The sequence below is a fragment of the Octopus bimaculoides genome, chromosome 12 (genome assembly GCF_046866305.1).
Source record: "Octopus bimaculoides isolate indiv1 chromosome 12, ASM4686630v1, whole genome shotgun sequence".
NCBI lineage: Eukaryota > Metazoa > Mollusca > Cephalopoda > Octopoda > Octopodidae > Octopus > Octopus bimaculoides.
The window spans coordinates 41,609,313-41,621,812 of record NC_142939.1 but is presented as its reverse complement, the minus strand read 5'-3'; the positions used below and the strand labels follow the sequence as shown (position 1 = coordinate 41,621,812).

At 33.9% G+C, this 12,500-nt stretch overlaps 1 protein-coding gene across 2 annotated transcripts in view; it reads left to right on the top strand.

Moving 5' to 3' along the window:
* The window catches only part of LOC106872636 (thrombospondin type-1 domain-containing protein 4), a 334,387-nt gene that overhangs the window by 313,249 nt on the left and 8,638 nt on the right, over nt 1–12,500 (top strand). For both annotated transcript variants that reach the window (XM_089360964.1, XM_089360963.1), the window contains exons 14-15: nt 1,830–2,012; nt 4,464–4,617. In XM_089360964.1, coding sequence (XP_089217090.1) covers nt 1,830–2,012; nt 4,464–4,617 — 337 coding nt within the window. The remainder of the gene's footprint in view (nt 1–1,829; nt 2,013–4,463; nt 4,618–12,500) is intronic.

The window sequence follows — 12,500 nt, the reverse complement described above, 5'->3', positions numbered from 1 at the left end:
CGATCAGTTATTTACAGATTATAATTTTGGAATTAAATACCAAGTCGATTAATTAAGCCCTCGTATTATGACAGCTGTTCTTTTAATCTTTGAAAAAAGTAAGGAATTTCATAGAGACAGACCGAAAGTTAATTAAAGAGAAAAAAACAGGATGTGATTTATGTCAAAACCAAATTTTAAAACAAACGATGGATATTAGTAGTTATAAACATTAGCCTCTTTTTTTCTTGGCATTTATTGTATTTATGTCACAGGCCTGGTTGTGTGGCTGAGAAGCCTGCTTTGCAGCCATGGGGCTCCTGGTTCATTCCTATTGCGTGGCACTGCACTGCATCTAGGACAAGTAACTTCTACTAACACCCTTGAGTCAACCCATGCTTTCGGAGCGAACTTCGTAGAGGGAAATTGTGTGGAAGCCTGTTTTGCGTGTGTATAGATATATATGTGTGTGTCTCTGTGTCTGTATGTATGTATATATATACATATGTATTATGTGTGTGTGTGTATATATATATATATATATATATATATATATATATACTCAAGTACCCAAAATAACAAGGAGTTTCTACCTCATAAACAGGAGTTACACCACAGTCATTTTGTGATCTTTGCTACCCTGGTATCTATTAACCATTTTATTTTGTCCGAGTTAATTATTAACTAGGAGAAAATAAATACATATAATAAAAAAAAAATATATATATATATATGTATATATATATATATATATATATATATATATATATATATATATATATATATATATATGTATTCTATCTAACGATAACATAAGTACTACGCTTCCAAAGAACAAGTCCTGGGGTAGATTTGTTCCACCATGTTGTGGGGGGGTCTGTTTGTCCCCCCAACATCGCTTGACAAAAGAGACCGATAGAATAAGTATTAGGCTTCCAAAGAATAAGTCCTGGGGTCTATTTGCTCGACTAAAAGGCGGTGCTCTAGCATGGCCGCAGTCAAATGACTAAAACAAGTAAAAGAGTAAAAAGTATATATATATATATATATATATCATATTATATTATATTATATTATATTATATTATATTATATCATATTATATTATATGTATGTATGTTCTATTTTTTAATTATTATAAATCTTCCGCTGAGGAAGGAGCCGGTTTCCAACAAAGATACAAGGGTCCATCATTGGGATGTAGTTAACACAGACAAATTCACAATTGGAGCTTGAGAAAAGACTTGCATATTTTTACTGTTCCACTCACAGATTGCACTTGTAATGTACGAATCAGCCGGTCAGTTTCTATTTCTGAAAATCCCAGTTTATCCAAATTCGCCTTTAAGCATTTACTAACAAAACCTAGTGCTCCAATTATTGTTGGTATCAATATGAATTCACAGTCTGGATATAAAAGCTGGAAGTTTTTTTAGTAGTTGTCCATAGATATCCTTGTTTTCTTTGATTTTCAAAGGGACATTTATATCTGCAGGGCAGCTGACCGCTATAACGGTACATACCTTTGCCCCTCAGTCACAAAGACAATATCAAGCCTTTTATGTTTACATTTGACAGAAGTTTTGATGGGAATATTCCACCAGTATTCCTTGAGTTAGTGTTTATGAATGTATTCCATAACAGAGGGATTTTCTAAGTTTGTCTCAGGACAGTCTTTTTGCGGATGGCATTGTAAATTGTTTTAACAACAACATCGAGCCGCATAGAGAGGTAATACCATGACGTACATTTTTGGACAGCTGCTAATGTATGTATGTATGTGCGTATTTTATACTTTATATCTTCTGCCAGTTTATTAATTTCATTCCATTCGCTTTATTTTTCTGACAGTGTAATGTAACCTGCGGTACCGGATTCGAAATCCGCAGTGTCATTTGTATCAAGCAGTTGAGTGGTTCCATACATATGGTTGTGAAAGACAATAACTGTGCCTTGGACGAAAAACCGAATTCAACAAAGCCTTGTGAGTCAGAGCCGTGCGGGCCTCAATGGTATATGATGAACTGGAGTGAGGTCAGTAAAAGAAATTTAACGGATTTTTGCTTTGTTAAACTTTCGATCGCAATAACTACCTTGTTGGTGAATTGTCTTAAGGATATCTCCATAAGTGTGTGTATGTGCGTGTGTGGTTGTACAGTTAATAAGTTCACCTTGCAGCCAAACGATTTTGCGTTCGGTTCCACTGCTTAGCATCTTGGCGAGATGTTTTCTACTATATTTTGGGTTTGACAAATGCTCTATAATTGAAATTATGTCGAGGGATATATGCGTGTCTAAGCATGCGTATATATATATATATATATATATATATATATATATATATATGCATGTACATGTGTGTATATATGTATGCGTATGTCTGTACATCCACATATATACACACACATTCACACACAACACACATACATATATGCATACATTTATATATGTATACATATTAATACATAAGTATATTTATATATATAAATATGTGTGTGTGCGCGCGTGTATTTGTGTGCGTGTATATATATATATATATATATATATATATGTGTGTGTGTGTGTGTGTGTGTGTGTATATATATATATATGTGTGTGTGTATATATATATATGTATATATATATATATATATATATATATATATATATATATATATATATATATACACACATACAGAGTCATACATATGTGTGCGTGTGTGCGTATTCGTGGGAGTTTAGAAGGCACGACCCTTCCGCTACTAGAAGACATGGCAGCGTCTATCTTTGCAGATAAGCCCCATAAATTCGTCGGTTTTTTTTTTTGTTTTCTTTTTATATCAGTAACACGACACGGAGTAATAGGTGTAAGCCTAGAGTTTTATCATGTATTTATTACGTGTGAACAGTAACAATAAGATTATGTTTCAATTATGATGTTGTTAAGAGCTGTCAAACTCCTTTCTTCCTCTCATGTGATGACAACATTCCGTAAAGAAAGCAACTGTATGTTAAGTGTGTGAGAAAATTTAATAAGCGTTTTGTATTTCAGATTGATTTCAACGAATTAACGAGAGACGCAAATTGTTATAGATTTCGTTATAGCATAAGTATGTATTTATATATAATTTCTATGCAAATGTTAGTGGATAAATTATGAAATTGTTTTATTGTATGTAATTATGTAAATAAACGTATACGAATATATATGAGTTATCTCTATACATATGTATGTATGTCTATAAGCACACATTTATGCATAAACATACACACACACGCACACGGATATATATATATATATATATATATATATATATATATATATATATATATATATATATATATATATATATATATATATATATATATATATATATATATATATATATATATATATATATATATATATATATATATATATATACACACACACATATATACAAACAGGTGCAGAGTGGCTGTGTGGTAAGGCGGTGAGCTGGCAGAAACGTTAGCACATCAGGCGAAATGCTTTTCAGCATTTTGTCTGTCTTTATACGTTCTGAGTTCAAATTCCGCTGAGGTCGACTTTGCCTTTCATCCTTTCGGGGTCGATAAATTAAGTACCTGTTATGCATTGGGGTCGATATAATCGACTTAATCCGTTTGTCTGTCCTTGTTTGTCCCCTCTGTGTGTAGCCCTTTGTGGGCAGTAAAGAAATAAGAAGCTTACTTACCAACCACATAGTTCCGCGTTCAATCCCCTGCGTGGCACCTTGTGAGTGGATATAGTAGACAGAAACAGAAAGAAGCCCGCTGTATATATGTATATATGTATGTGTGTGTGTATGTGAGTGTGTCTTTGTGTCTGTTTGTACCCCCACCATCGCTTGAAAACCGATACTGCAGTTTTTACGTCCCTGTAAATTAGCAGTTCGGCAAAAAGGACCGATGGAAGGCTTACAAAGAATAAGTCCCGGGGCCGATTTGTTCGACTAAAGGCGGTGCTCCAGTATGGCCGCAGTCAAATGACTGAAACAAATACAAGAATAAAAGAATATATATATTCTTTTATTCTTTTACTCTTTTACTTGTTTCAGTCATTTGACTGCGGCTTTGCTGGAGCACCGCCTTTAGTCGAGGAAATCGACCCCAGGAGTTATTCTTTGTAAGCCTGGTACTTATTCTATCGGTCTCTTTTGCTGAACCGCTAAGTTATGGTGACGTAAACACACCAGCATCGGTTGTCAAATGATGTTGGGGTGGGGGAAACAGTCACAAACATACACAAACACACACACACACACACACACACATACACATATCTATATATCTATGTATATATATATATATATATATATATATATATATATAGGTATATATTTATACATGTATATATGTATATATATATATATATATATATATATATATATATATATATATATATATATATATATATAATTACAGTGTTTTCAATGTCATTAAACTGAAATACATCATCTAATTATGATGCTTTGTCTAATACAGTGTTCTAGGACATGTGGTTTAGGACATCGAACCAGAGAGGTGAAATGCTTAACCGAAGATAATAAAGCTAGTCTTGACTGTGACGTCAAGAAGAAACCCAATAAAAGAGAAAGTTGTAACATCCAAGAGTGTAGTATGAGTACTACTAAAGCAGGTTTGTAGAGTCATTTTTCACTCTTAATAACTTTACTACTCCCTGCACTACTTCTTCCACCATTAGTTATCACTGCCACCGCCACCGCCACTAGCCTGCCACTAGCTACTACACTTCTACCTATCCACCCCCACCCCCATGCTACTTACTATTACTAGTATCGTTGCTACTACTACTTCTCCTGCTACTGCTCCTGCTACTTCAACTACAGGCATTATTACAACCCCGTTACTGTTGACCGTTACTTTTGCTACTACTTCTACTGTTATTCATGGTCCTCCTTTCCCCCTTCTCCTCTTCCTCCTATTCCTACTACTACTACTGCTACTACTACTACTACTACTACTACTACTACTACTACTACTGCTGCTGCTGCTGCTGCTGCTGCTGTTGTTGTTGTTGCTGCTGCTACTACTACTACTACTATCCACCTCAACCCATCGCAGTCACTGCTGCTGCTACAGGTGTTGCTTTCGTTGCTGTTGTTGTTTAGTACCACTACTATTATGATTGTTGCTAGTATTACTACTACTACCCTGCCATTACTACTTCCACTACTATTACTACTACTACTACAACCACTTCCTGTTATTCTTTCTGCTTCTACTGCTGCTGCTGCTGCCACTACTATTGTTGCTGTTGCCTTGTTGTTGTTTCTTCTTCTACTACTATTATTACTACTACTATTACTACTACTACTACTACTTCTGCTATTACTGTTACAACAACAACTACTACTACGAATGTTATTTCGAATACAAAATTATCTGCAAAAATATTTGCTGTTTTTAAATTTTGAAAATTTTTCATATCAACTTGTCTCAGCTCAGAATAAATTTTATTAATTGAAATAATCCTTAGAACTTACGTGATTCTTTGGTCAAAAAGAAGTAAGTATTGAATTCTAGAGCCTCGGATCTAATGAATTCTTCGAAAAACATTTTGAGCAGCTGCTTGTTCGTTGACGCCATTTTACAAGATGTTGAGATATTTTAAAAACGGTTAAACGGGCCGCAGTAAGTTCAAAGATATAAGTTGGTTAAGGGAGAGTTTTGTAGGTCAGTTCAGTTTAAGGAGAATCTTTTGTCAATTATGTGATCGGGTGTTGTTATGGAAAATAATTGATCTTTTCGGTTGACCAATACTGGACGTAAATCTACAAAGCAGTTCTTGGTGCGACTTACACAGTTCCTGGCAATACTTCTCTTCTGTAATTGTCTTGCTGGGAATTCAAGAAATATTAGCGGAAAAATTTGCTTACCGACCACGAAACAATAACTCTAACCGTCTTTTTTGAAGCAGTTTTTAGTTTGGCGAATTATTTTGCCCCCGCCACTACGCGGAACGCTGTCGAATGTCGTTCTGTAATTAGGTGTCGTCTGCTCTCAGCAGAATGGATATCAAGAATCTCTGTTCGGATGGTCTCAGATCCTTAATTTTCTACAGGTGCTATCATGTACGAAGCGGATCCCAATTCTTTCTACGGAAGCTGCACATAAGTATGTATTCTGTGACGAGAGTGCCCTAGATGTACCATACATTTTGCTACCTTACCTTCCGAGCCATTGACCAAATTAGGTTCTTTAGCCTCTTTTTTAGTCTTCGTGCACTTCAATGGTGACCTGCCCTGTACAGTCATTCTTTCAAGTTTTTTGATACCCTCTACATAGTTTTGCTTACTGGCCAAATTGAGATATCGTATTGCAGTCGTCGGTGTGCACCACAGACTTCTGGGACCCATAAACAAGAGCTGTGAAGTAGTCTGAGACCAATGCTCTTGTCTATGTCTGAAGATGTGCAGCTGATACGCTTACAAAGCTACTAATCCTTACACACTACACCAAACACCGTTGATTGTCGACAGAATCCAGTTTTCGTCTCCTGTCAAAACACGATCAAGAACTTCAGTAATTTTGTTGCGCTCAAGTAACACCCATTTGGTGACTCCTTCTTTTAATTTTCCCATCAGGTACAAATGTCTAACAATTGTAGAATGGTCATAATTTAGTTCTCCTGCAACTCTTGTTTTTGATGGATCTTCATCAACAATTGCTTTCAAATGGTTGTTATCAATCTCAGAAATTCATCAATATCCATTCACATCGTCAAGTTTCTTCATTGCGTAATTTTGAAAACCACTCTTGAACTGTACATTAGTTGACCATCTTCCGCTCGAATGTTTGGTTCAAATTGCAAACAGTTCCTATGGCTTTGCATTCCGTTTTGAATTCCTACAATAAAATCGCTCGAATCTGAGTTCGTAACATTTGACGACTTAAACTAAACACCAATAAACAGCGAAAGCAAAACCATTTGCATAAATCGACTAAGGTCTACGCTTCAAAGTCATTTATTATGTGAACGAACATAATTGAATAGAAGTTTGTTCTGACGCAGCCATCAAACTTTGAAACAACAATAAGAAACAGCAATTATTTTTGCATCAACCTCATCATACTTCGAAACTTCTGTCAACTTATCGGTCATTCAAAATTCTTCATAGATAATGTCTTGATCACAGATGATGTGTAAATAATCTGTCCATTACGAAGCACTTTCCTTTTGATAATTCTCACATCGCAGTGTGTGATATGATTCACTCGATTAAGTCCAGAATCCATATCAGTGATTTAGTTCTCTCCGTCTGTTGAACATTACCACACATCTTATGCAATTTTTAGAGCATCAATATATGGTCTTCGGAAAATGATATCAGTACTGAGAGTAATATAGAATCCAGTGTTATAGATATATTCCACCAACTTGATGACGTCAAAGTGGAGCTAAGCCCAAAGCAGAAAAATCTGCAGGCCGAAGAAGACATTTAATTTGTCTTCAAAATGCCGGTCATTCTTGTTTATTTGGTTGTTCAAATCCCACATCGTTTCTTTTCTCAATGACATACTCATAGTACTTGGCGAAAAAAAATTGGGAAAAATAATTTCAATAACGATAGAACATGATTTATCAGATCACTTAGAATATTTCTGAGTCAGCAGTTTTCGAAGCTGTGATTTAAGCGTCCAATATATTTGTTTTCTCTTAGCAATATGGTTTTATTACTTCTTCAGAATGGAGATTTTCCCCCTTAATTGTGCTTGTTTGATATTTTCTAGCTACCTTGGTCTCTCGAGTAATGTCCTTTATTCAAATTATATTTGGAGCAACACATCTTGTTTTTCTTCTGACTTTTATCATTTTAAACTTCATCTACTCTTTCGCCATTTTGTTCGTGTGTTTTTTTTTATTAGCAAAAATGACTGACACAAAATACAGCAACATACACAACACAACGCAACGTCCGGTCTGGGAATCGAACCCACGATCTCGCAAACGTGAGTGCACATCCTAACCACTAAACCATGCGCCTTCACAGTATGTGTATGTGTATATATATATATATATATATATATATATATATATATATATATATATATATATATATATATATATATATATATATATATATATATATATATATATATATATATATATATATATATATATATATATATATATATATATATATATATATATATATATATATATATATATATATATATATATATATATATATATATATATATATATATATATATATATATATATATATATATATATATATATATATATATATATATATATATATATATATATATATAGGTCTCGGGCCGACCACAGCCTTGTGAATGGATTTGGTTGATGGAAACTGAAAGAAACCTGTCGTATATATATATATATATATATATATATATATATATATATATATATACATGTATATATATATATATATATATATATATATATATATATATATATATATATATATATATATATATATATATACATGTAAACTTCTGCGTGTGTGTGTTTGTTTTTGTGTAAGTGTTTGTCTTCCATCACCGCATAACAACTGGTATTGGTTTGTTAACGTCCTCCTAACTTAGCGGTTCGGCAAAAGAAATCAATATTAAAAAGTACCTGGTTTAAAAATAAGTATTGTGATCGATTGTTCGGTTAAACCCTTCAAGGCGGTGTTCCAGCATGGCCGCTGTGTAATGGCTAAAACAATAAAAAATAAAATCTTTAACGTATGTATATATGTGTATTTATATACACATATGAGTGTATATCTATATATATGTGTGTGTGTGTGTGTGTGTGTGTGTGTGTGTATGTATACATACATACATACATATATACATATATACATATATACATAAATTCATATATATGTGTGTGTGTACATATATATATATATATATGTATATATATTATATATATTATATATATATAAACAAATTTTCGGTAATCTTTACCAATGGCACGATCTCAATTCCCGGTTGTGCTGTTTCTCTTTATTTCTAATACTAATGTTTGGACATGTTACTAAAACTACATAATCTGCTTCCATGACCAACATTCCTTCCTCAACCCATATTCTTATGTATGAATCTTCATAAGAATACTAGTTATTCGTACTAGTTATACAAAGAAAAGTTCGGTAATTATACTTCGCTTTTATTACATATATCCTTTAAAAAAATATCTATAAATATGCTCAAAAGGCTAATCACTCTAAATTAGTGTCTTTAGATTAGCTTCTTTGATATCCCAAAATCTTAAGTTTCCAGTAACTTTCCATTCGTTTGACAAACAGGAAAGAATCTTAATAGAATTATCAAATAGCTATTGATGTCGGCTTCATATGAGAAGGGGAAACAATCTTAAGAATCGGGAATTCTCCAAGGATAGCATACCATTAAGGAAAAGGACAGGCATATTATCTACAGACAAGAGAGTAGTAGCGGACACATGTTTCTGCTTCATAGTCGTCATCAGCACGACAGTTGTCCTTCTCTGTCTCCAGCAGCCAATGGACAGAGACATATACAAAAAAAGAATACATTTATGACCTATGCAATTTGCATAAAATCAAACTCAACTGAGCCAAGAGGAATAACTCCGAGTGGCCTGTGGCATCTTCTTTCCAAAAACTGATAATCTTCTTTCTAAGAATCAAAGCATCATTATTATCATCATAACTATTATTAAGGCAGCGAGCTGACAGAATCATTAGCGTGTTGGACGAAATGCTTAACAGTATTTCGCCCGTCGCTACATTCTAAGTTTAAATTCCGCCGAGGTCGACTTTGCCTTTCATTCTTTCGCGATCGATAAATTAAGTACCAGTGAAACACTGGGTCGATGTAATCGGCCAGTCCCCTCCCCAAAAATATCAGGCGTTGTGCCTTTAGTGGAAAGGATTACTACTTTGGTGGCTGTTATAGTGTTAGCCTGATTTTTTTTTTTTAATGATGTTTCTATTACAACTTCCGGTTTCCTGTCTCTCATACAAATATGAGATTTTAATATGTTTTACAACAATTATGTTTGTTTTGTTGTTGCTGTTGAAGGATGATGATGATGATGATGATGATGATGATGATGATGATGATGATGATGATAACGACGACGAAGAAACGAAGGCGGAAGAAGACATTTAACATTTTCTACCTAGATATTAATCAAACAGCATATGCTACTATGAAATAATGTTTCTCTTTGTTTGGTCTTTTGGAGATTTCGTTTGTTTTGTTTTTTTTTTCCTTAATATTTTGCTTTAATAAGACAGGGTAATAACCATTCGTTATTTTACGTCCCAACATCGTCTACAAAGTAGAATAACTTTCATTTTACGAACGAAACCAACGTACTCTAGACAACAGAATAACTGCTTCTTTTTATTAAGTAACCTCGCCTAAACAATAAAATACTTTCTCATCCTTTGTACAACATTATGACATCTACACAGAAAGGTAACTATTCCGTTTTACGACCTAATGTCGTCTACAAAGTAGAGGAGCTTTCGTTTTACGACCCAACTTCCTCTTCGTAGTAGAGAATTTCTCTTATGAAACGACGTCATCCGGACAGTAGAGTAATTCCGTTTTATTCGAGCGGATATCATCTGATCAGAAGAATGGCAGTTTCTGTTCACTACACCATCGTCGTCTAGACAATAGAATATCAATTACATACATCCCACTTCTTAACTCTTATCTCTCGCCACCCCCATCTCATCTCACACCTCTATGCATTCCTCCACAACACAGAATTCACTCCGAAAAGCACAAAACGCCTGAACACAAACAATATACACACATGCACACGCGACACGCATAAACACAGACAACTTTCGCCCGCAGACATACACTATACACATGCACACTATATGGTCACAAACACATATACACACGTGCACACGCCACCTGAACAAGCACACATAAACTGCTAAACACAAACGTTTGCACACACTCACACACATAGGTCTCCAAGTTCCAGCAAACCTAGCGATCTCAAAATATGAAGTCCATGAAGAACTACATCATCCAATGTCTCTGTTTTAAGGCAATAATATGAAGTCAGTCAAGAACAACATCATCTAATATCTCTATTTTAAGGCATTGATATGGAGCCCATCAAGAACTACATCATCCAATGTCTCTGTTGTAAGGCAATGCGATGTGATTTGATGAAAATAAGCTCTACATTTTGTAGTAAGTTTATCAATGTGTCCTTTCTAGTCTCGAGACAGTGCGTAGTGATTTGATGAAGATTAGGTCTCCAAGTTCTAGCAAACCTAGCGACCTCAAAATATGAAGTGGGGGAACTGGGTTCGAAACTAGTCAGAACCAACCATAATACCAGCCCTGAGATTCTTCTTACACAGTTTCCGACTGGATCATTTGTTGCTGTTATTGTTGTTCTTGTCTTTGCTATTGGCGTTTTTATCCCTCAAAATGTCCTCTTCGTTCATATTCTTGTTATTGTTTTATTTTTCTATCTCCAGCCTATGTCACATGACCTCATGGTCTAATGGTAAATTGTTTCCTTCCTAATTTCTGTACATTTTCTAAGAACATTTCGTTTTCTGTTCTTCTTTTTGTTTTTGTTCTTGTTCTTCTCCAACTTTAGTGTTTATCGCAGTCTTTGTTGTTGTTATTGTTTTGCCATAGTTGTCAGAATTGGCATTAATATCATTTTTTCATTTTTCTTTTTGTCTTTGTTTTGAACATTTTGTCATTTTTTTGTTTTGTTTTTGTTTTTTGTCGTATCAGATTCTATAAAGTGTTCTTCTGTCTGCTATGCTTCTATGCTTTGGTTATATATTTTTTTGTACATTTCCGGTAGCAGTCTGTCGAACCTTGCTTCACTATTCCACAGCCGTCTATAATGTCTCTCTTTTTTTAGTATATTTATTTGTATCAGCTTCTTTAGAAATGTGTTGTTTATTTGTAAATGGTGTTATTGTTGTTGCTGTTGTTGTTTGATGGAGAAAGAAACTAATGGAAAATGATGATGATGATTATGATGATGATGATGATGATGATGATGATGATGATGATGATGATGATGATGATGATGATGATGATGATGATGATGATGATAAAGATGGTGTTCAGTCTATTGTTGCTGCTGTAGTTATTGTTGTTGCTCTCCTTCTTCTTCTTCTTCTTGCCTTAAGATCTGCATTTTCGATGAGTCTAACCACAATTTCATGCTTTCTGCTAATGTCAATACATGAAATAGCTGTAGTTTGTTCTTGTTAAGTAATTTAATAATGTTAACATGCATATAACAAATATACACATATGTTCAAACATACATAGATACATATGTGTGTGTGTGTGTGTGTGTGTGTGTGTGTGTGTAAACATATATATGTGTATGTATTCATATATACATATTTATATATATATGCATATATATATATATATATGTATATATATATATATATATATATATATATATATACGTATGTGTGCGTATATATTTATAGGGATGCATTTAAAGTATATGGTGTGTAATATATGTGTGAG